Source organism: Coloeus monedula (genome assembly GCF_965178545.1).
Source record: "Coloeus monedula genome assembly, chromosome: 2".
Classification (NCBI taxonomy): Eukaryota; Metazoa; Chordata; class Aves; order Passeriformes; family Corvidae; genus Coloeus; species Coloeus monedula.
In genome coordinates this window covers 96,123,341-96,145,433 of record NC_138782.1, presented here as the reverse complement: position 1 = coordinate 96,145,433, position 22,093 = coordinate 96,123,341, and the positions used below count along the sequence as shown (strand labels likewise).

Sequence of the window (22,093 nt, the reverse complement as noted above, 5' to 3'; positions counted from 1 at the left end):
TGGGGGGTGGAGTGTTCAACTTGTAAGCAAAAGCACCTGCGCCGAGATAGGCAGATGCTGACACAGCTGTAATTTCCTGAGAAGTTTGGACAGGGAGAGATGGACCAGATGAGGACTTTTGCTCCAAATGGGAAAGGAGAAAACCTCAGTCCCTAGAGATGCTCCCAGAGATAGTCTTAACGATGAAGATGATGAAGACCCTTTGCTCCCAGGGAAGGAGAAGGGCCTCTGTTTTTGTTTCTGAACGGCTCAACCTTAAAATAGTACCCCAAAAGACTTCAAGAGTGGACCCTCGAAAGCAGTTGTGGGAAAAGCTGCAAGTCGGGGGGGAAAGGACTCACACGCAGGCAGAGAGACCTCTTCCTAAATGGACTGAACAATATTTGGAAGTGGGCGGCTGTCTCGTTGTGATACTGTTTTCATAGCATGAGCAAGAAGAGACTTCTCTTTCTAAATGGACTAAACAAGGTTATTATGGCAGTGGTAAACAGACTGAACATCTTAAGGGCTGTTTTTTCACATTGTCAGTGGGAGAAGGGAGGAAGGTGGGGGGAGGAGGAGAGTTCTGAAGGTGGTATAATTTTTTTTTCCTCTTTTAGGTCTGTTAATAAACTTCTTTATATTGTTTCAAGTTTGGTGCCTGCTTTGCATTTCTCCTAATTCTTATCTCACAGCAGATAAACAGTAATGAGTATTTTGGACCAAACCACTACACTAAATTGGTGTTTCCGCCCGGTTACAAACCGAACCCGCGACACAAACCTTTCATCCCCATCTAACCACAACCTGCAGGCTTTTCCTGGCATTTCCCAGAAAAAAATACATGACCTACTGTTTGGGATAAACTCTCCTAATTTTCCAGCTATTCTTGGGAGTGCCGGAAAAACAGAACCAGAGAGATCTTAGGCATAGAAGCAGCAGCAAGAAATCAATGAACAGCTGGGTTTTGAGTATCAATAGTAAGACTTTATTTCAGGTATTCTCTTTAGTTATTTAAGGCATCCTGTGTTGTCCACTATACCCCCAAATCAGTGAACTCTTTCCTTTGCTAGTAGGCTCATGTAGCTTTACCTTGAAGTGTTTGCACTGGGCTAAAACCAGTTCTGTAGCTAAGGAAAGAGAGATCAAAAACCTTGGTTTTCAGTGTTTTCATTAATTTCTCACTATCAGCAAACACAATGAAATTGACTTTTGTGGCTTTAGGATGCTGCTCAGGAGTAGAAAATTTTCCTCACTTTGGATACATTTTCCTCTCGTGTTGGTGGTTTTCTCTGGCTGCCAGGCTGCAGGAATTTCTTTATTGTGGGGATATTGCTTATTCTTGCTTTGAAGCTCTACAAAAAAAAACCCAAAACCAAAACAGCACTGTGCTTAAGAATCATTGCAACTGTCAGACATTTCAATGTCATCCATACTCTGAAAGTCACATTATGGCTTGATGCTGCAGAAGAAACTATATGCATCCCCCTCTTATACTTTTGGGGTTGTGGTGACAGAAGGTAGCAGTATCAATGATTATGTGAGGCCAGCTAGAAGTACTTAAGGCATCTGATTATTTTGCATATCACACCTCACCCTCCCACTCTCCCATACTTCTCAGCCAGTTTAAATCAGTGCTCCTTTCCAATTGATTGTCCATTCAAACTGCCCATTCATTTACCTGCAAGAGAGGAAATTTGGCAAGTACATCAGGTTTGAACTCCTCTGCCATTAAAATGATTTCAAGTAATTGCACATCTGCCCTGCTCAGCTGGTTGCCAACCAGGAAGTCTTTTCCATGCTCTTTCAAAACCTAAAAACAGAGAACCAGAAGGAGATGATGTCTTTTCTCTGTGTTACTTAATAGGGTATCTTCAAAGCAGGGTCATCCATTGTTCTTCAAACACCTGTAGTACAAACAGTGATCTGATGGCACTGCCATCCTAGGCATGATCTATCAGCCCTTTCTCTTCCACATTGCTGTCTGGCAGCTCAGTTGTGCTCATCTGGCCTTGGCTGCTGTAGCTGCATTGAAGGCTAAGCTGTTTTATCTGGCGACCTGTTCACCCACGCTTTTTCCCATCCCAGATTGTTCCCCGCCCCCGTTCCCTGCCTTAGCCTTGCCCACTCTCTCAGGCTCTCCCTATTGGTTCCTGTACCCCAACCCTGCCCAGGGACCGCCCCTGGACCCCTGACAAAACCCCCCTGTACTCTGACCACCAGGTCTCTCTCTGCCTCTGGAGATAGCAGGGAGAGATGTGATAAGAGCCATCTCAACCCTCATGAGAGACCCTTCTCACTTCCTTCATCATCACTGGTTGTAACGCTGAGAGCTGACCAGAGCAAGATCGCGGAGCCGTCCGAAATGGACTGCGGGACTGTCGCAGTGCCTTAGGAAACCCACGCTGAGCTCTCAGGGAGCTACAGCCTGCTAAGCAAAATCTAGCGGTTACAACAGTTTTAGATACAGAAGGAACTGTAATGCTTTTACATAGCATCTGTGGTAGAGGGGAATCTGCACTTCAGGAGGAAACTTTATGTCAAAGCTGATGCTGTAGTGTCTTTTGTCTGAAACAACACACAGATGCAAACATGGACATTTGGGGAGCTCAGTGTGTGCTAGGTTTTTGCAGCTTTACATCTCTCCCAGATCTGTAGTGCCTTCTGTCCCCTCTCTAGTGTCCTGCCTCCATCTTACTCCCAGCTCCACCAAAACCAGAGCATTTATGTTCAAGTGGTAATTTTTCTTCTGTTTTCCTTCATAAAACTTGTGTGGATCCAGGATGGAGGTTCAAGATAACAGCATCAATTAAGCTACAACCTCTTTGCCACATACCTTCTCAAAGACTGGGAAATATCTGTTTGTGGCCTTGTCCATCATATTAGTGAAATGTTGCTCCTTTTTGTCCGCTGGCTGGAAAACGTAGTACATGAGCAACTCATTCAGATCGAACATTCCTTCCACATACATATCGATTCTGAAAGGAATGGATCCACTTGGTCAGGTCAAACACAGCAGGTATGAACAGCACAAAAGCTACTGGCATAACCTCACTGAGATGCTGGGAAATCGCTGCCTCTTCTATCACACACACACATAGTCTGGAAAAGTTTCATTGGGGGCAGGCAGCAGGGGAGCTTGGGTGAAAAACAAATGCAAAATTCCTGAGCAAAACTACTGGGTGTGTCACTCAAACTTGTGTTAAAAACCCAGTCAGACAGGGTAAGTTGAACAGCAGGTCTGTACAATATCTAGCAAATATCTTGACATGTGTTTACCAGTGCTTATTAATTTGAAACATTCAAAAATACCTCAGGTCAAAACGCGTGCCCTAAGAGTCCTATCCTTTGACAACCAGTTATTCACTCTAACTCTATACTAATTCCTGGGTTTAAGAGAGAGAAGTTTATTTGTTTCCTTAGAAAACATTGCCCTGAATTTGATGAGGTGAAAATGATGCTGCTGACAAGTGCAGGAGAAAATGAAAAGCAGCATCAGTAAGACAGTCTGCCCCCTGACTGCTTTCCTCTCATAACTGCATTGACCTCTGATTGATGATTCATGGGCTCGCTTGCCCTATCTAATCTAGCTGGCTGTCACTGCTGTAGCCATCACCTGCAGTCACAGTCATCACATGCTGCATGAAGCACTGCTCTCTCCCTCTAAATCTAGCTGTGAGCTGGGATATCCTTGTGTTGTACAGAGCTACGGTGTGAGCTGGGGTCTAACAAGCAAAGGTGCTACTGTGACAGTACAGGGCTCTCTCCTTCAGGTCCTTCCCGTAGAGGTTGTACTTCGTTGCTATGTAGTTGGCAATGGCTCTGGTCTGCACCAGCTTCATCCCGTCGATCTCTACCATTGGCACTTGCTGAAAGAGCAGGGATCCATCTAGGGGAAAGGGAATAACAAGGACACATTCAGTCCCTGAATGAGAACCACAACCGTGTGTTAGGCAACGTAACCATGTGTACTATTTTTTATTTAGAATCTGAATCATTTAGGCTGGAAAAAGTATCCTAAGATCATCAAATCCAACTGTAAACCCAACAATGCCCAATTTCACCACTAAACCCTGTCCCCAAGTGCAAGTCTACACACAGTGACTCAACCACTTCCATGGGCAGCCTGTTGCAGAGTTTGACAACCCTTTTGGTGGCAATCTTCCTCATTCTTACAAGAAGGTATGGAAAATGCTCAGCATGCAACAACCATTTCTTAGTGACATGTTAATAACTTAATATTAAAGCAATGAACTGTGGAAATTTCAGATTTGAGGAAGCACCCAAATGCACAACTTCTACCTGTCGTACACTGAAAACTACATGCACTGCATGGCCCTAACTCAGGTGATTTTCATGGAGATTAACACAGATGAGAAGGACTTGAAGGTCTGACCCAGCCAGTTTCTGTCATGCTTTGCTAAGTAAGTCTGGACTTTCTAAGCACCAGCCAACATATAACGTGAATAATAATGAATATAAATAATAGTGAATATAAAAGCATAAAATATCTTTGTGTCTACTTTATTGACTTTACAACTGGCATCTGATCTGTATGGGCATGTAGTGGGAAAAATAAGTGAGTTCCATGAGATTCCTGCAAGACCCAAATATCACCTGGAGTGAGGCTGGAGCCATGTAACCCTTTTCCTAGCCTGCAGAAGCCTTGTCCTAGAACGAAAGAAGTAAAACTACCTGCGGAAAGAGAGGTATCAGATCAGAGGAGCGAGTGAGAGGTTTTGCTCTAGGGAATCATGTCTCGACTCAGATAACTAATCAGCTATGTCCCTCTTTGTATCCATTGTAAGACAGTCATGCAGAGAAAGTCTCTGCTAGTAGGGGTGCATTTACATTTATACTTGTGTCTCAAAACACTTTTTAAAAGGCAGCCTGTGGCAGGGGGATCAAGTCATTATTCCTAAAGGAGAGCAGGACTGCACATGCTACCCCTAGGTCAGATTTCTTTTGACAGGCCAAGTGAAAAGCACAGACATGTAATTTGGTTTGGAGGAAATGCGAACATCATGTTGAGGAAGATGGAAGCTGAAGCTAGCACAGTGGGTAGTTGCCTTGGGAGGCAGGAACACAGCAGAGGTACAGGTAGACTTGGAAATCTGGAACTCTGTTTGCATATGGATTATAAAACAACAACGTTGTAGGCAACCTAAAATGCTAGTGAATTTCAAGATGATCTGATGACAAAAGCCTGTATGTCCTAGGACGGGAGGCAATGGACACCAGCTGAATCAAAGGAGAGTCAACCATCTGAACTTAAAGAAAGGCTCTGTCGGGGTCCCTTCCCCCCTGCCATGTGGTCCTGGGAGAGGGGCCCTGAGGGGAGACATGGAGCCCCTGGTCAGCCTCATTCCCATTGGTTGGTTTGTGTTCCCCTGCATGGGCAAGGACCCTCGGGTCCCGTGATTGCTGCAGTTCCTCGACAGAGCCCCGGCCATGCGGCTGGGAAAATAAACATCTCTCTGAAATATCTATCAAGAATTGGTCCATATATATTTCTTTTCCACGGGCTCGTTGTTTGATACGCGTGTTGCAGTTTCCCCACTGTAACAAGGCTCTTTGACTGTGGGTTGTCCAGAGCAGCTGTAACTTCTCCACCCTTGGAGATGCCTAAAGCCCAGCTGGACATGGTCCTGGGTAACTGGTTGTAGGCAGCCTTGCTTAAAGAGGGGAGGTGGAGTAGATGATCTTGAGAGGTCCCTTCTGACCTCAGCACTTCTGTGAATCAGTGAAGATTGAAGAAACTGGGGGGATGATACCACTTAACACACTGCAGTGTGCATCTCTGAAACCTCATGTACAATCCAGTTAAGAGATTTTCTTCCTCAGAGACTAAGACTTAGACTTCTTAAGTGTTTTCAGACAAGTACTTCTAAATCTAATTATTATTATTATTACTACTACTATTATCGCTATTGCTGTTGTTATTATTTAAAAGTGAAGGAAACTTACCCTGCTGTAACTTTGTCATATCTTCCCTTTTTTCCAGGTAAGATTCTTCAAACTGCAGGAAATAGAGAAGAAAAGTTCTGTTGTCATTCCATGTTTCAGTTTCTCTTCATTTAGGTAAAGAAGGCACAAAAGGGCTGTGTTTTGGGGAATTCTATTTTCTAAAACATAAATCATATTTGAAAGCTTTCAGGCACATTGGCCGTCGCTGTGACAGAAACCCATGGCTCTTGGAACACACAAATCTTGAAACACTCCATCTCTGGTTTAATATCAGAACCTGTTAGAGGTAAAAAAATATTACTATGGTTTTCAGTATACAGTACCTTCAAGGGTAAACTACATCATGGTAGCAATAATAATCTCTTGCTATTTTGGACGTTGGAATTTATCTGAAGGTATTCAGAATTGCAAGTGCTTGACCTTGGTGATCAAAAGATAAGAAGCCAGGTTCTGCTGCGCTGCTGGGGTTTAAATTTTTTCTTTCGCTGGCTACAGGGGAGAGGCATTTGTGGTGCTACCAGTAGGCTTGGCACATGATGTGTGGAAGTGAGACAGGAACTTGCTCCCTGCTTCGGGCAAGCTCATGGTCACTGTTGGCTTGCTCAGCAATGCACTAAGTGCAGAGTTTGAAACTGCTGTTCAGTCACACTTTTCATAAGGAACAGTAAAAGTACATCTTTGTCACATGCTCTCAGTATAAAAAAACACAGGCAAACCTCAACCCCAGCTGCTGCCAGTAGCCACCGTATTGGTTCCATTCGGCCTCGTCCATTGAAGTAGTGCAGCTTGGGTTTTGCAGACATGTTTCCACGTGCCTGATTTCCTAGTATCTGCAATAAAAAAATAAGCTTCACACAATAAATATTCAGAATCCTGGTTTTGAGTCTCTAAGTGGCTCTCAAAGTTGTCTTGTTTGAAACTGATGATTTATGGTCCAAGACTTTCACCAAATTAATAGAGGAGGTAAAAGACTATATTGAGAGGCTGCCTTGTAACATTCTGCCTTAAAATATTTCTTACACACGCAGGATAGTTAAAGAGAACCCTGTACTTAGGGCAATTGGCCCAGTCAGAGAACAAATGAATCAAAACCATTTGCATCCAAAGTGTTCTGTTCTGACCAAAAAGCAGAGTGTGCTCTCTCTGTAATTTGGCATTATCTCAGAATACAGTTTACTGTTTAACCAGATACATGCTATAAACTCAGCAATTGCTGTGCTTCCTCCAGCAGCCATTATGCTCCATTATAACTGGCCAGGGAGGAATTCTTTCGCCCAGGCAACCTCTTCTACAACACTCCCTGCTTCTGTAATTTCTTTAGACAAGCCTCCAAAGACATGGAAGTTACTTTTGCCTCTGCTAACATCAGATTTGCCTTTACCACAGGCAAAGCCACAGGGCAATGCTTGCTTGGTCCAGTTCCAACTCTGCCAGAATTTCAAGCAACAGCAGTTTCTAGGCAGACAGCCACCCACCCAACTCACAACCCCGCTGCGCATCAGCAACAAACACACACAAACAGTGCCCAGCTTATGCCAGCCTCACAGCTACTGACACCCTGTCCACAACAAAGCTAAAGCATTAACAGCAGCAAAAGGAAAACACCCAACCCCCCCCCCCACATTCCACCTGTAAATAACATGTCAGCAGCTTCTCTACTGTAGGAAGAAAGAAGGAGGTGAGAGGAAACATGCCCCATTTCTGAGATCTACATTTCTTTTTCTTAATTCTGTACACCTCAAAAGCAGCTGATTAAGAATCTAACATTTGGTCACAAAACCATGTTAATAAAGAAAGTACATACACACATTTAATCTATAAAACCCATTCACTGAGTTTCACGTACAACAATTCCCTGCATGTCCAAAATAAAGAAAAAACCCCACTTACCTTGGGCACAGTGTAACTCTAAGCTCCCAGCAGCCCTGCCTTGAGATTATGTTAACTCTGTAGCCCCTCCTACATAGAGAACTGCAAACAATTCTCTGCAAATAGGAAACTTCTCTCTCTCAAGCAAACAAATCAATTTGTTCTGTTTAGTTACTTTTCAACTACAGAAAATAAATTCCTGCCTCATGCTGACTATGTACAAATGTAAGATAGATGAGAGATCATGATCATTGGAACATCTGTGCCAGCACAAAATGGTAATATGCCTCCCATTTTCATTGCTTGGCACCATGCTAGTTAAAAGTAATTATAACAGCCAAAAAGCTCACTCAGTTTAAAAGAATAGTGCTATGCCAATCACACTTTTATTCTAATATTTTATGGGGTTTTTTTAATTTTAACACATCAACTAATTCAGCTCAAATCTTTCACAAGCTTCTAAGCCTTGCTTAGGGTATATTCCTTCAGGACACTTCAGCTGAATTTCATCTCTGGACATCTGGGTTGGACTTTTTTTGTTATTTCTGCCAAAAATGTTTCCCTTAATTTGGCTCAGTGAAAATACACACCAAAGACAACGTAAGAGACAGTGAGTGAAGTGTGGTATCAGAAGGCAAACTGCCCTCTGCACTCCTGACTGTTTTCTTTGGACAACTGTATTGGTTTCAAGAAGTCAATACAGCATGCATTGCCGTGCACCATCCTGCCTATCTAATCTACGTGGTTAATAGTGATGGAGGCATTCATTACCTGCAGTCAAGGTCAATATATATGTAACATTTTGCTGAATTGCCCTGGACATAACTGCGACTTGGGTTGTTCTTCTTATGTTACAGAGGGAGGTTGTATAAATTGCAGTGTGTCACACAAAACAGATTGGTTTTTACAGTACGAGGGGCTGTCTCCTGCACATCCTTCCTGTACTCCATCTGCAAGTCTGAATGCTTCAGTGAGGCAGGAGGGAAACAACTCCTGCAGCAACTCTCTGTAATACATGCTTTGCTGCTGCTTTCCTTTTTTGATGACAAAAACTGGTTCCAGCTGCATGACATTTCTTATAAAGAAACTGTTGGGTTTAGCAAGAGCTACATTGCCCTCAGTATACCCAGATGAAAACTGCCAGTGCTCTAGTTTTAGCTGGATTTAGAGCACTGGCTCTTTCATTTACTTGGTTTATTTGGTGTTCAAATAATTTCACAGAATCATAGAATGGTTTGGGTTAGAAGGGACCTTAAAGATCATCTCGTTCCAACCCTCCTGCCCTGGGCAGGAACACCTTTCACTACATAAATGCACATATTTGTCAGTTCAGCAGTCTTGCTAACCTCAGTAGTGGAGCTTAAGTGATGGTAATGAACAACTCGAGTACAACTTGTATAAAACTTGGTTTAATAAAAAGTGATGTAAGTCAGCATGGAGTCCTACATTCCAAGGTCCCACTAAGACCTGACACCATCCTCTTTCCTCAAACAATAGGTTTTAAACTTCACAGCTGGTGACAAGCATTCCTTTCTCAGAGTCTGCAAAGTGCTTTTAGCTGCTACAATAGACCTTCTGATAAAGGAAACATTGGTGAAGCTGCAGTACAAGAGTTTAAGTGTCTAAGCCAGAGGTGCAGTAGGACCTCTGGTCCAAGGATATTCCAAGTTAAGCTCAGAGGAAAGCTGAATCCAAACCTTTCATCCCCATCCTGATGCCTTTTCCTGGTCTTAAAATCAAGAGTCGTACACGGTTAGAAGGGGAAAAGGGATTTTACCTTGGTATTTATTTTAAGGATCCTTAGGTGCACACGTCCACGTCATATGCATCGAGATGCACCCTGCCCGAGTATCCCCCAAAGATCGGGTATAACATTATAGGTCTCACTAATTAGCATATCTATCAAAGATTCCCCAATGAGAGGCTCAAGTGAACCCGCCTCCCCAAGGAACCTTCCCCTCGATGGTTCTGTCTTGGTTTACAGAATGTGTTCTGGAGAGGACCTTGGAGTCTGGGGCACACTGATCCCTAGCTACGAAGCTTCTAAAATGTTTAGTCTCTTAGCTTGACAAACAAATCCAAGAATGTTGGCAAAAAGCACTAGGAATACAGAAGTTGTAAAAAAGGTATAACAGGGGTATAAAAGAAAAGGCAAAAAAATCTTCATGGCATCAATCTAACCACAACCTGCAGGCTTTTCCTGGCATTTCCCAGAAAAAAATACATGACCTACTGTTTGGGATAAACTCTCCTAATTTTCCAACTATCCTTGGGAACGCCGGAAAAACAGAACCAGAGAGTTCTTAGGCATAGAAGCAGCAGCAAGAAATCAATGAACAGCTGGGTTTTGAGTATCAATAGTAAGACTTTATTTCAGGTATTCTCTTTAGTAAAGGCATCCTGTGTTGTCCACAGTCCACAGTCCAAATCAGTGAACTCTTTCCTTTGCTAGTAGGCTCATGTAGCTTTACCTTGAAGTGTTTGCAGTGGGCTAAAACCAGTTCTGTAGCTAAGGAAAGAGAGATCAAAAACCTTTCTTCACTCTTTCCATTAATTTCACTTTGCCAATCTTTTCATTATTTTCACTTTGCTACTATCAGCAAACACAATGAAATTGACTTTTGTGGCTTTAGGTTGCTGCTCAGGAGTAGAAAATTTTCATCACTTTGTCCACAACTTCCTCATCTGATGGTGGTTTTCTCTGGCTGCCAGGCTGCAGGAATTTCTTTATTGTGGGGATATTGCTTATTCTTGCTTTGAAGCTCTACAAAAAAAAAAAAAAACAAAAAACAAAAAACCAAAACCAAAACAGCACTGTGCTTAAGAATCATTGCAACTGTCAGACATTTCAATGTCATCCATACTCTGAAAGTCACATTATGGCTTGATGCTGCAGAAGAAACTATATGCATCCCCCTCTTATACTTTTGGGGTTGTGGTGACAGAAGGTAGCAGTATCAATGATTATGTGAGGCCAGCTAGAAGTACTTAAGGCATCTGATTATTTTGCATATCACATCTCACCCTCCCACTCTCCCATACTTCTCAGCCAGTTTAAATCAGTGCTCCTTTCCAATTGATTGTCCATTCAAACTGCCCATTCATTTACCTGCAAGAGAGGAAATTTGGCAAGTACATCAGGTTTGAACTCCTCTGCCATTAAAATGATTTCAAGTAATTGCACATCTGCCCTGCTCAGCTGGTTGCCAACCAGGAAGTCTTTTCCATGCTCTTTCAAAACCTAAAAACAGAGAACCAGAAGGAGATGATGTCTGTTCTCTGTGTTACTTAATAGGGTATCTTCAAAGCAGGGTCATCCATTGTTCTTCAAACACCTGTAGTACAAACAGTGATCTGATGGCACTGCCATCCTAGGCATGATCTATCAGCCCTTTCTCTTCCACATTGCTGTCTGGCAGCTCAGTTGTGCTCATCTGGCCTTGGCTGCTGTAGCTGCATTGAAGGCTAAGCTGTTTTATCTGGCGACCTGTTCACCCACGCTTTTTCCCATCCCAGATTGTTCCCCGCCCCCGTTCCCTGCCTTAGCCTTGCCCACTCTCTCAGGCTCTCCCTATTGGTTCCTGTACCCCAACCCTGCCCAGGGACCGCCCCTGGACCCCTGACAAAACCCCCCTGTACTCTGACCACCAGGTCTCTCTCTGCCTCTGGAGATAGCAGGGAGAGATGTGATAAGAGCCATCTCAACCCTCATGAGAGACCCTTCTCACTTCCTTCATCATCACAGGTTGTAACGCTGAGAGCTGACCAGAGCAAGATCGCGGAGCCGTCCGAAATGGACTGCGGGACTGTCGCAGTGCCTTAGGAAACCCACGCTGAGCTCTCAGGGAGCTACAGCCTGCTAAGCAAAATCTAGCGGTTACAACAGTTTTAGATACAGAAGGAACTGTAATGCTTTTACATAGCATCTGTGGTAGAGGGGAATCTGCACTTCAGGAGGAAACTTTATGTCAAAGCTGATGCTGTAGTGTCTTTTGTCTGAAACAACACACAGATGCAAACATGGACATTTGGGGAGCTCAGTGTGTGCTAGGTTTTTGCAGCTTTACATCTCTCCCAGATCTGTAGTGCCTTCTGTCCCCTCTCTAGTGTCCTGCCTCCATCTTACTCCCAGCTCCACCAAAACCAGAGCATTTATGTTCAAGTGGTAATTTTTCTTCTGTTTTCCTTCATAAAACTTGTGTGGATCCAGGATGGAGGTTCAAGATAACAGCATCAATTAAGCTACAACCTCTTTGCCACATACCTTCTCAAAGACTGGGAAATATCTGTTTGTGGCCTTGTCCATCATATTAGTGAAATGCTGATCCTTTTTGTCCGCTGGCTGGATTTCGTGTGTCATGAGCAACTCATTCAGATCGAACATTCCTTCCACATACATATCGATTCTGAAAGGAATGGATCCACTTGGTCAGGTCAAACACAGCAGGTATGAACAGCACAAAAGCTACTGGCATAACCTCACTGAGATGCTGGGAAATCGCTGCCTCTTCTATCACACACACACATAGTCTGGAAAAGTTTCATTGGGGGCAGGCAGCAGGGGAGCTTGGGTGAAAAACAAATGCAAAATTCCTGAGCAAAACTACTGGGTGTGTCACTCAAACTTGTGTTAAAAACCCAGTCAGACAGGGTAAGTTGAGCAGCAGGTCTGTACAATATCTAGCAAATATCTTGACATGTGTTTACCAGTGCTTATTAATTTGAAACATTCAAAAATACCTCAGGTCAAAACGCGTGCCCTAAGAGTCCTATCCTTTGACAACCAGTTATTCACTCTAACTCTATACTAATTCCTGGGTTTAAGAGAGAGAAGTTTATTTGTTTCCTTAGAAAACATTGCCCTGAATTTGATGAGGTGAAAATGATGCTGCTGACAAGTGCAGGAGAAAATGAAAAGCAGCATCAGTAAGACAGTCTGCCCCCTGACTGCTTTCCTCTCATAACTGCATTGACCTCTGATTGATGATTCATGGGCTCGCTTGCCCTATCTAATCTAGCTGGCTGTCACTGCTGTAGCCGTCACCTGCAGTCACAGTCATCACATGCTGCATGAAGCACTGCTCTCTCCCTCTAAATCTAGCTGTGAGCTGGGATATCCTTGTGTTGTACAGAGCTACGGTGTGAGCTGGGGTCTAACAAGCAAAGGTGCTACTGTGACAGTACAGGGCTCTCTCCTTCAGGTCCTTCCCGTAGAGGTTGTACTTCGTTGCTATGTAGTTGGCAATGGCTCTGGTCTGCACCAGCTTCATCCCGTCGATCTCTACCATTGGCACTTGCTGAAAGAGCAGGGATCCATCTAGGGGAAAGGGAATAACAAGGACACATTCAGTCCCTGAATGAGAACCACAACCGTGTGTTAGGCAACGTAACCATGTGTACTATTTTTTATTTAGAATCTGAATCATTTAGGCTGGAAAAAGTATCCTAAGATCATCAAATCCAACTGTAAACCCAACAATGCCCAATTTCACCACTAAACCCTGTCCCCAAGTGCAAGTCTACACACAGTGACTCAACCACTTCCATGGGCAGCCTGTTGCAGAGTTTGACAACCCTTTTGGTGGCAATCTTCCTCATTCTTACAAGAAGGTATGGAAAATGCTCAGCATGCAACAACCATTTCTTAGTGACATGTTAATAACTTAATATTAAAGCAATGAACTGTGGAAATTTCAGATTTGAGGAAGCACCCAAATGCACAACTTCTACCTGTCATACACTGAAAACTACATGCACTGCATGGCCCTAACTCAGGTGATTTTCATGGAGATTAACACAGATGAGAAGGACTTGAAGGTCTGACCCAGCCAGTTTCTGTCATGCTTTGCTAAGTCTGGACTTTCTAAGCACCAGCCAACATATAACGTGAATAATAATGAATATAAATAATAGTGAATATAAAAGCATAAAATATCTTTGTGTCTACTTTATTGACTTTACAACTGGCATCTGATCTGTATGGGCATGTAGTGGGAAAAATAAGTGAGTTCCATGAGATTCCTGCAAGACCCAAATATCACCTGGAGTGAGGCTGGAGCCATGTAACCCTTTTCCTAGCCTGCAGAAGCCTTGTCCTAGAACGAAAGAAGTAAAACTACCTGCGGAAAGAGAGGTATCAGATCAGAGGAGCGAGTGAGAGGTTTTGCTCTAGGGAATCATGTCTCGACTCAGATAACTAATCAGCTATGTCCCTCTTTGTATCCATTGTAAGACAGTCATGCAGAGAAAGTCTCTGCTAGTAGGGGTGCATTTACATTTATACTTGTGTCTCAAAACACTTTTTAAAAGGCAGCCTGTGGCAGGGGGATCAAGTCATTATTCCTAAAGGAGAGCAGGACTGCACATGCTACCCCTAGGTCAGATTTCTTTTGACAGGCCAAGTGAAAAGCACAGACATGTAATTTGGTTTGGAGGAAACGCGAACATCATGTTGAGGAAGATGGAAGCTGAAGCTAGCACAGTGGGTAGTTGCCTTGGGAGGCAGGAACACAGCAGAGGTACAGGTAGACTTGGAAATCTGGAACTCTGTTTGCATATGGATTATAAAACAACAACGTTGTAGGCAACCTAAAATGCTAGTGAATTTCAAGATGATCTGATGACAAAAGCCTGTATGTCCTAGGATGGGAGGCAATGGACACCAGCTGAATCAAAGGAGAGTCAACCATCTGAACTTAAAGAAAGGCTCTGTCGGGGTCCCTTCCCCCCTGCCATGTGGTCCTGGGAGAGGGGCCCTGAGGGGAGACATGGAGCCCCTGGTCAGCCTCGTTCCCATTGGTTGGTTTGTGTTCCCCTGCATGGGCAAGGACCCTCGGGTCCCGTGATTGCTGCAGTTCCTCGACAGAGCCCCGGCCATGCGGCTGGGAAAATAAACATCTCTCTGAAATATCTATCAAGAATTGGTCCATATATATTTCTTTTCCACGGGCTCGTTGTTTGATACGCGTGTTGCAGTTTCCCCACTGTAACAAGGCTCTTTGACTGTGGGTTGTCCAGAGCAGCTGTAACTTCTCCACCCTTGGAGATGCCTAAAGCCCAGCTGGACATGGTCCTGGGTAACTGGTTGTAGGCAGCCTTGCTTAAAGAGGGGAGGTGGAGTAGATGATCTTGAGAGGTCCCTTCTGACCTCAGCACTTCTGTGAATCAGTGAAGATTGAAGAAACTGGGGGGATGATACCACTTAACACACTGCAGTGTGCATCTCTGAAACCTCATGTACAATCCAGTTAAGAGATTTTCTTCCTCAGAGACTAAGACTTAGACTTCTTAAGTGTTTTCAGACAAGTACTTCTAAATCTAATTATTATTATTACTACTATTATCGCTATTGCTATTGTTATTATTTAAAAGTGAAGGAAACTTACCCTGCTGTAACTTTGTCATATCTTCCCTTTTTTCCAGGTAAGATTCTTCAAACTGCAGGAAATAGAGAAGAAAAGTTCTGTTGTCATTCCATGTTTCAGTTTCTCTTCATTTAGGTAAAGAAGGCACAAAAGGGCTGTGTTTTGGGGAATTCTATTTTCTAAAACATAAATCATATTTGAAAGCTTTCAGGCACATTGGCCGTCGCTGTGACAGAAACCCATGGCTCTTGAAACACACAAATCTTGAAACACTCCATCTCTGGTTTAATATCAGAACCTGTTAGAGGTAAAAAAATATTACTATGGTTTTCAGTATACAGTACCTTCAAGGGTAAACTACATCATGGTAGCAATAATAATCTCTTGCTATTTTGGACGTTGGAATTTATCTGAAGGTATTCAGAATTGCAAGTGCTTGACCTCGGTGATCAAAAGATAAGAAGCCAGGTTCTGCTGCGCTGCTGGGGTTTAAATTTTTTCTTTCGCTGGCTACAGGGGAGAGGCATTTGTGGTGCTACCAGTAGGCTTGGCACATGATGTGTGGAAGTGAGACAGGAACTTGCTCCCTGCTTCGGGCAAGCTCATGGTCACTGTTGGCTTGCTCAGCAATGCACTAAGTGCAGAGTTTGAAACTGCTGTTCAGTCACACTTTTCATAAGGAACAGTAAAAGTACATCTTTGTCACATGCTCTCAGTATAAAAAAACACAGGCAAACCTCAAACCCAGCTGCTGCCAGTAGCCACCGTATTGATTCCATTCTGCCTCGTCCATTGAAGTAGTGCAGCTTGGGTTTTGCAGACATGTTTCCACGTGCCTGATTTCCTAGTATCTGCAATAAAAAAATAAGCTTCACACAATAAATATTCAGAATCCTGGTTTTGAGTCTCTAAGTGGCTCTCAAAGTTGTCTTGTTTGAAACTGATGATTTATGGTCCAAGACTTTCACCAAATTAATAGAGGAGGTAAAAGACTATATTGAGAGGCTGCCTTGTAACATTCTGCCTTAAAATATTTCTTACACACGCAGGATAGTTAAAGAGAACCCTGTACTTAGGGCAATTGGCCCAGTCAGAGAACAAATGAATCAAAACCATTTGCATCCAAAGTGTTCTGTTCTGACCAAAAAGCAGAGTGTGCTCTCTCTGTAATTTGGCATTATCTCAGAATACAGTTTACTGTTTAACCAGATACATGCTATAAACTCAGCAATTGCTGTGCTTCCTCCAGCAGCCATTATGCTCCATTATAACTGGCCAGGGAGGAATTCTTTCGCCCAGGCAACCTCTTCTACAACACTCCCTGCTTCTGTAATTTCTTTAGACAAGCCTCCAAAGACATGGAAGTTACTTTTGCCTCTGCTAACATCAGATTTGCCTTTACCACAGGCAAAGCCACAGGGCAATGCTTGCTTGGTCCAGTTCCAACTCTGCCAGAATTTCAAGCAACAGCAGTTTCTAGGCAGACAGCCACCCACCCAACTCACAACCCCGCTGCGCATCAGCAACAAACACACACAAACAGTGCCCAGCTTATGCCAGCCTCACAGCTACTGACACCCTGTCCACAACAAAGCTAAAGCATTAACAGCAGCAAAAGGAAAACACCCAACCCCCCCCCCCCCCCCACATTCCACCTGTAAATAACATGTCAGCAGCTTCTCTACTGTAGGAAGAAAGAAGGAGGTGAGAGGAAACATGCCCCATTTCTGAGATCTACATTTCTTTTTCTTAATTCTGTACACCTCAAAAGCAGCTGATTAAGAATCTAACATTTGGTCACAAAACCATGTTAATAAAGAAAGTACATACACACATTTAATCTATAAAACCCATTCACTGAGTTTCACGTACAACAATTCCCTGCATGTCCAAAATAAAGAAAAAACCCCACTTACCTTGGGCACAGTGTAACTCTAAACTCCCAGCAGCCCTGCCTTGAGATTACATAACTCTGTAGCCCCTCCTACACTGAGAGTTAGAAACAGTTCTCTGCAAACGGGAAACTTCTCTCTTAAGCAAACAAATCAATTTGTTCTGTTTAGTTACTTTTCAACTACAGAAAATAAATTCCTGCCTCATGCTGACTATGTACAAATGTAAGATAGATGAGAGATCATGATCATTGGAACATCTGTGCCAGCACAAAATGGTAATATGCCTCCCATTTTCATTGCTTGGCACCATGCTAGTTAAAAGTAATTATAACAGCCAAAAAGCTCACTCAGTTTAAAAGAATAGTGCTATGCCAATCACACTTTTATTCTAATATTTTATGGGTTTTTTTTAATTTTAACACATCAACTAATTCAGCTCAAATCTTTCACAAGCTTCTAAGCCTTGCTTAGGGTACATTCCTTCAGGACACTTCAGCTGAATTTCATCTCTGGACATCTGGGTTGGACTTTTTTTGTTATTTCTGCCAAAAATGTTTCCCTTAATTTGGCTCAGCGAAAATACACACCAAAGACAACGTAAGAGACAGTGAGTGAAGTGTGGTATCAGAAGGCAAATTGCCCTCTATACTCCTGACTGCTTTCTTTGGACAACTGTATTGGTTTCAAAAAGTCAATACAGCATGCGTTCCCATGCACCATCCTGCCTATCTAATCTATGTGGTTAATAGTGATGGAGGCATTACCTGCAGTTACAGTACAGGTAGCTGTCTCCTTCAGGTCCTTCCTGTACACATACTTCATTGCTCGGTAGCTGAAAATGATCCTCATCCTATCAGCCATCACTGTTGGTACCTGTTACAACGATGTGTTCCATGCTTGACAATAAAATAAGCTCAATAATTTATTTAGAACTAGAACCACAGAAGGACAAGGCATCAAAAGAGTCACCACTGCAATGTATTGTATTTTAGGACGTGCCTAGTCCCCAGGTGGAATATTCTGTACCCCATATGGCACCTAAGGACAGCCAGGCTTCACAAAAGGAGACCCCTTACTGAGAGCACCTCCTGTAGCTCCCCCTTCTGGTTAGGGCTCTAGGCAGGTCTCCTGTCCAGCCTCTGACACTGCTGGAGAGTGTTTCCCGTGTTTTTTTGACATATATGATTTATGATGCAGAATCTAGGATAATGTGGGAGATTGAAGCTTTCCATGCATCGACATATGCACCAAGGTGCATCTGGTGGTGTTTCACAAACCCAAACTCGCTCTTAGGTAGGCTGCCTGGATTTACCATTTGTAGGCCTGGCCATGATAAACTCTAGGAGACATCTTGGGTCTAGAGACTGCACTGTAGGAAAACACGAGTTCAAGCCTGAAAGTTAATAATGTAGAAATAGTGTAGCTAGTGTAGAAAACTTGGGAAAACTCATCTCACCTAGCTTTGTAGACACCTACATCTGGTCTAGCTGTCTAGTCTCCTTCCAACAGGTTAAAATTCAGGAGGAATCCCTCAGCATGCTCTTTAGTTAAAGTTGAACTACTCAAAATTATTCTGTCTCAATTGAGGTAGTTAAAAGTTTAGATGAAGCCAGACCCTTCAGCCTTCCCTTAGAGGTAGAGGAGAGGAGCACAACTCTTCAGAGGGTGATTTATCCCAACACTGACATTTCTTGTCCTGTCACTGTCTTGGTTTGAGACAAATTTGGAGGAAAACATCCAAAATGAATGTCCTTCTGTTAGAAGGCAGATTTCAGCAACCCCTCCCCCACCAGGTTTGGAAAGAAATTCCTTGGAAGTAAGTGAAAAAAACCCTACTGATTTAACAAGCAAAGTGCACGCAGGCACAGAAAAAGAATAACGTTAAATAATAAAACCTCTCGCCGTGGAGAAGACCTGAGAAGATTCAAAGTCCTTTCTGTGGGTGTGGTTCACCCTCTCTCTCCGGAGCTGGGGTTCGGCATGGCCCCCCCCAGCTGCAGTGTAAGGTCTGCTGGTGATGTTCTGGTGTTGCTGAACACTCCAGAATAAAAGAAGAAGCCAAAGTCCCAGGGACAAACTTTCTTGCCTCAGGCTAGCTAAAAAGCAAAGAATTTTAACTCTCTGTCTCTCTCCTGAGGAACAGAGATGAAAGCTGGCTAAAAACAGGAAGGTGCTTTCCTCGGCTCTGTAGCAGCAGGAATGCAAGGGAGTGTGTGTCCATGAGCACAAACCACTCTGAAAAATTCGCCTGGCTTCTCTCCCCTCTCTCCTGAGAAACAGCTTAAAGACACAGGAAGGCACAGGATTCATGTCTGGCATAGGACAGACGATAGGGAATACAGCATCTTACAGTCACCCCAGGACAGTCATGAGTATCCATTGAGATTTCAGGCAAATAAGTCCAATATAGTCTACCTCCTAACTTGACTTTTGTAAATGTCACTTCACTGAGCTATTTTGGGAAATGGTATTCTGTTTTCTCCCTCAGGTTCATTTTCCCATATTTTTTTCTAATTTCTTTTTTTCTTCACTCATGTCATAGAATATTAAGCATCAGATCTGGTTACTGACAGTTGTTGGAACACAAGTTTCCTTCTAGGCAGCTGCTTCTCTGTTGCATCAGGCCACTTCACAAGGCTGTTAGTGTCTGCTGTAAATATTTTTATTTGAAATTCAATGAAACCTAAGTATCTGTTGCTCTGTGTTCTGTCCTAAATGTGTAAAAATAAACCCCCTCTGCCTCGCCAGAGTCTGCAAAACAGACTGCACCTTTCTTTCATGACACTTTGCTCTCAAGAGGTAATGTATTTGTAACATGCTTGTGAGTAGCTGGTATGATCATACAAAAGGTTTGAAATACTTGATTTATAGAGAAAAATAATCAGTTTTGCAAAAACTTTGCTGAGAGACCTTAAAAATCCAATTCACCCACAAGCTTAAATTTAAGAATGGAAACTTGAACAAGTCTACTTCTTTAAAGAGTAAGTGGTACCAATAGTCTTCTCTTTCTTCATTTCCACAGGTCTTACTCTGAGCTTCTTTTCATGTAGAAAATATCTTCTTCAACAAGTTACATTCTGACAATACTAACAATGCACTGTTCTTTCTCTAAATTAATAAATTCCCTACCCTACAAATAGTTCTTTGCCTCCATATGCCTATGTTTTCATGTTTTGCAAAGCATTTAGTATCAATAAAGACAAAGCTGTTGTCATGTTGCCAGAGTAATAGAATGCTTTATTTCTGGTATGGGTTGCTTTGTTTTTCTAGCAGGGTTTTAACTAAAACAATACTAATTTACTGAGCTTCCTTCTCCTTTGTTTAGGGTTTGGAGTTGCTGCTCTGCTCTCCCCTGCTCTCCCAGCATTTTGGGTCTCACCAAAGGTGGCATGGCTTTCATTTCTTAAAAACCTTCAACACAGTTTCTACATAATGGGCATCTGGTGGTGGCTTCCTTGGGCTGCCAGGCTGCAGGAACTTCTTAATTGTAGGCATATTGCTCATTTTGGTTTTAAACGCCTAAAAAAAAAATAATTAAAAAACAATTAAGAGAGACATTCTGGCCACAAAAATGTGATTTAGACAGCCTGGGGAGATGATCACTTCAGGACTGACCTCCAGCTCCTGAATACAGCATGCTCAGTAATAAAATTACCTGCAGCTGAGGAAACCCTGACAGCACAGCAGGAATTTTCTCCTCCACTGCTAAAATGGCTTCCATTAGCTGAACATCTGCCCAGCTGAATTTGTTGCCCACAAGAAAGTCTTGGCCATGTTGTTTCAAAACCTGGAGAAGAAAAGAAAACATGGGCTGCAGGTGAGAGTGGGGTATATGGGCATCCTTGGCAGCTAAGCCTCACAGCACAGCTGCAAAGCTGAGCAGCAATTCTATCTGAAATTTCAGGGTGGACTTTTCAGCTGAAGCTGAGCCTACATAATTTCACTGTTGCTGGAAAAAAAATGAAGTTTTGTTCATTTCATATTCTAGTAGACAGACTACAAACTTTGGTCACTCAGTAATGATGAATGATGATTGGCACCGGGAACAGAAACAAAACCACATGCTTAAGTAAACTAGTAACAGTCCTAGAATTAGAAATAGGGATAATGGAAGAAGTAACAAGCAATTTAAGGAATTCATAGAACTCCCATTTAGATGCTTCATGTAAAGTGATGTCCAATGTTGATATCAGGAAGCAAACTTAGAAATGCAGAATTGCAACAGCTAAGTAATGAAAATCCCTGCCTTTGGGAACAGGTTATTTTATTTTAGTGTTAAGAAGTTCTGTGATGTTCAGCCTTTATTATTGTTTTCCACCAAAACTAGATAAATATTACAAAAGCGGGAAATATTGCCAGATGCATGAATCATGTGGGTTGGGTTTGTTGTTTTATAAATCTATGACTGTTGTTTTACCAAAGTACTCCTAATCTCTCTATCTGATTTATTTGCAAGGGATTTTTGCATTCCTCCAGTGAAACTTTTCCAAATGAAATTAAGCATGGCAGCGAGATGGGCTCTAAACAAATGTAAGTATAGGACTGTTCCTTCAACAAAAATAATCTCATGTGCTTGCTTTCACTTTAGTGAAAAGTTTTTCTGTACAGCTGAGAATATTGCTTTGCAGATGTTCAAATACCACAGCCCTGACAACACAAGCCAACAAATAGAGGAAAATGTGCTGCTATATTTCTCCTTCTTTGAGACAGCCAAGAAAGCTGAGGATTGGGAACCGACCTACACTACAAATGCATTCTTATTTTGCAGAAAGTTTTTTGGATAATTGCAAGTTTGATAGACACATACTTGCTGTCACTTACCTTTTCAAAGACTGGAAAGTACCTGTTAGTTGCCCTCTCCTTAATTGAGTCAAGATTTTTCTCCTTTGCATCAGGTGGAGAAAAAGGAAACATCAAAATCATCTGCATCAGATCTGCTATTCCCTCCACATACATGTCAATCCTGTTGGTCAGGGGAAGATGATAGAAAAAAGCACAGAAGTTATTTCATCTGTTTTC

General features: G+C 42.7%; 3 protein-coding genes across 3 annotated transcripts in view; all 3 read right to left on the bottom strand.

The window, feature by feature from the left end:
• Positions 1-1,119: 1,119 nt before the first annotated feature.
• Positions 1,120-6,772, bottom strand: LOC309586239 (glutathione S-transferase-like). Its single transcript, XM_082302872.1, has 6 exons — positions 6,663-6,772; positions 5,947-5,998; positions 3,736-3,868; positions 2,816-2,957; positions 1,661-1,792; positions 1,120-1,334 (listed from the first exon to the last, which is right to left on the bottom strand). The coding sequence occupies exons 1-6, from the start codon at positions 6,747-6,749 to the stop codon at positions 1,212-1,214; spliced, it is 669 nt and encodes a 222-aa protein (XP_082158998.1). The 5' UTR covers positions 6,750-6,772; the 3' UTR covers positions 1,120-1,211.
• Positions 6,773-10,166: 3,394 nt separating this feature from the next.
• Positions 10,167-17,135, bottom strand: LOC309586438 (glutathione S-transferase-like). Its single transcript, XM_082303314.1, has 7 exons — positions 17,096-17,135; positions 15,917-16,030; positions 15,201-15,252; positions 13,000-13,132; positions 12,080-12,221; positions 10,925-11,056; positions 10,167-10,579 (listed from the first exon to the last, which is right to left on the bottom strand). Exons 2-7 carry the CDS (start codon positions 16,001-16,003, stop codon positions 10,457-10,459), a joined length of 669 nt encoding a protein of 222 aa, XP_082159440.1. The 5' UTR covers positions 16,004-16,030; positions 17,096-17,135; the 3' UTR covers positions 10,167-10,456.
• Positions 17,136-20,385: 3,250 nt separating this feature from the next.
• The window catches only part of LOC309570142 (uncharacterized protein), a 33,226-nt gene continuing 31,518 nt past the window's right edge, over positions 20,386-22,093 (bottom strand). The window contains exons 13-15 of the mRNA XM_082276770.1: positions 21,896-22,037; positions 20,730-20,861; positions 20,386-20,593 (exon numbers count right to left, since the gene is read on the bottom strand). Of these exons, the coding sequence (XP_082132896.1) occupies positions 20,471-20,593; positions 20,730-20,861; positions 21,896-22,037 (397 nt within the window). The 3' untranslated portion in view covers positions 20,386-20,470. The remainder of the gene's footprint in view (positions 20,594-20,729; positions 20,862-21,895; positions 22,038-22,093) is intronic.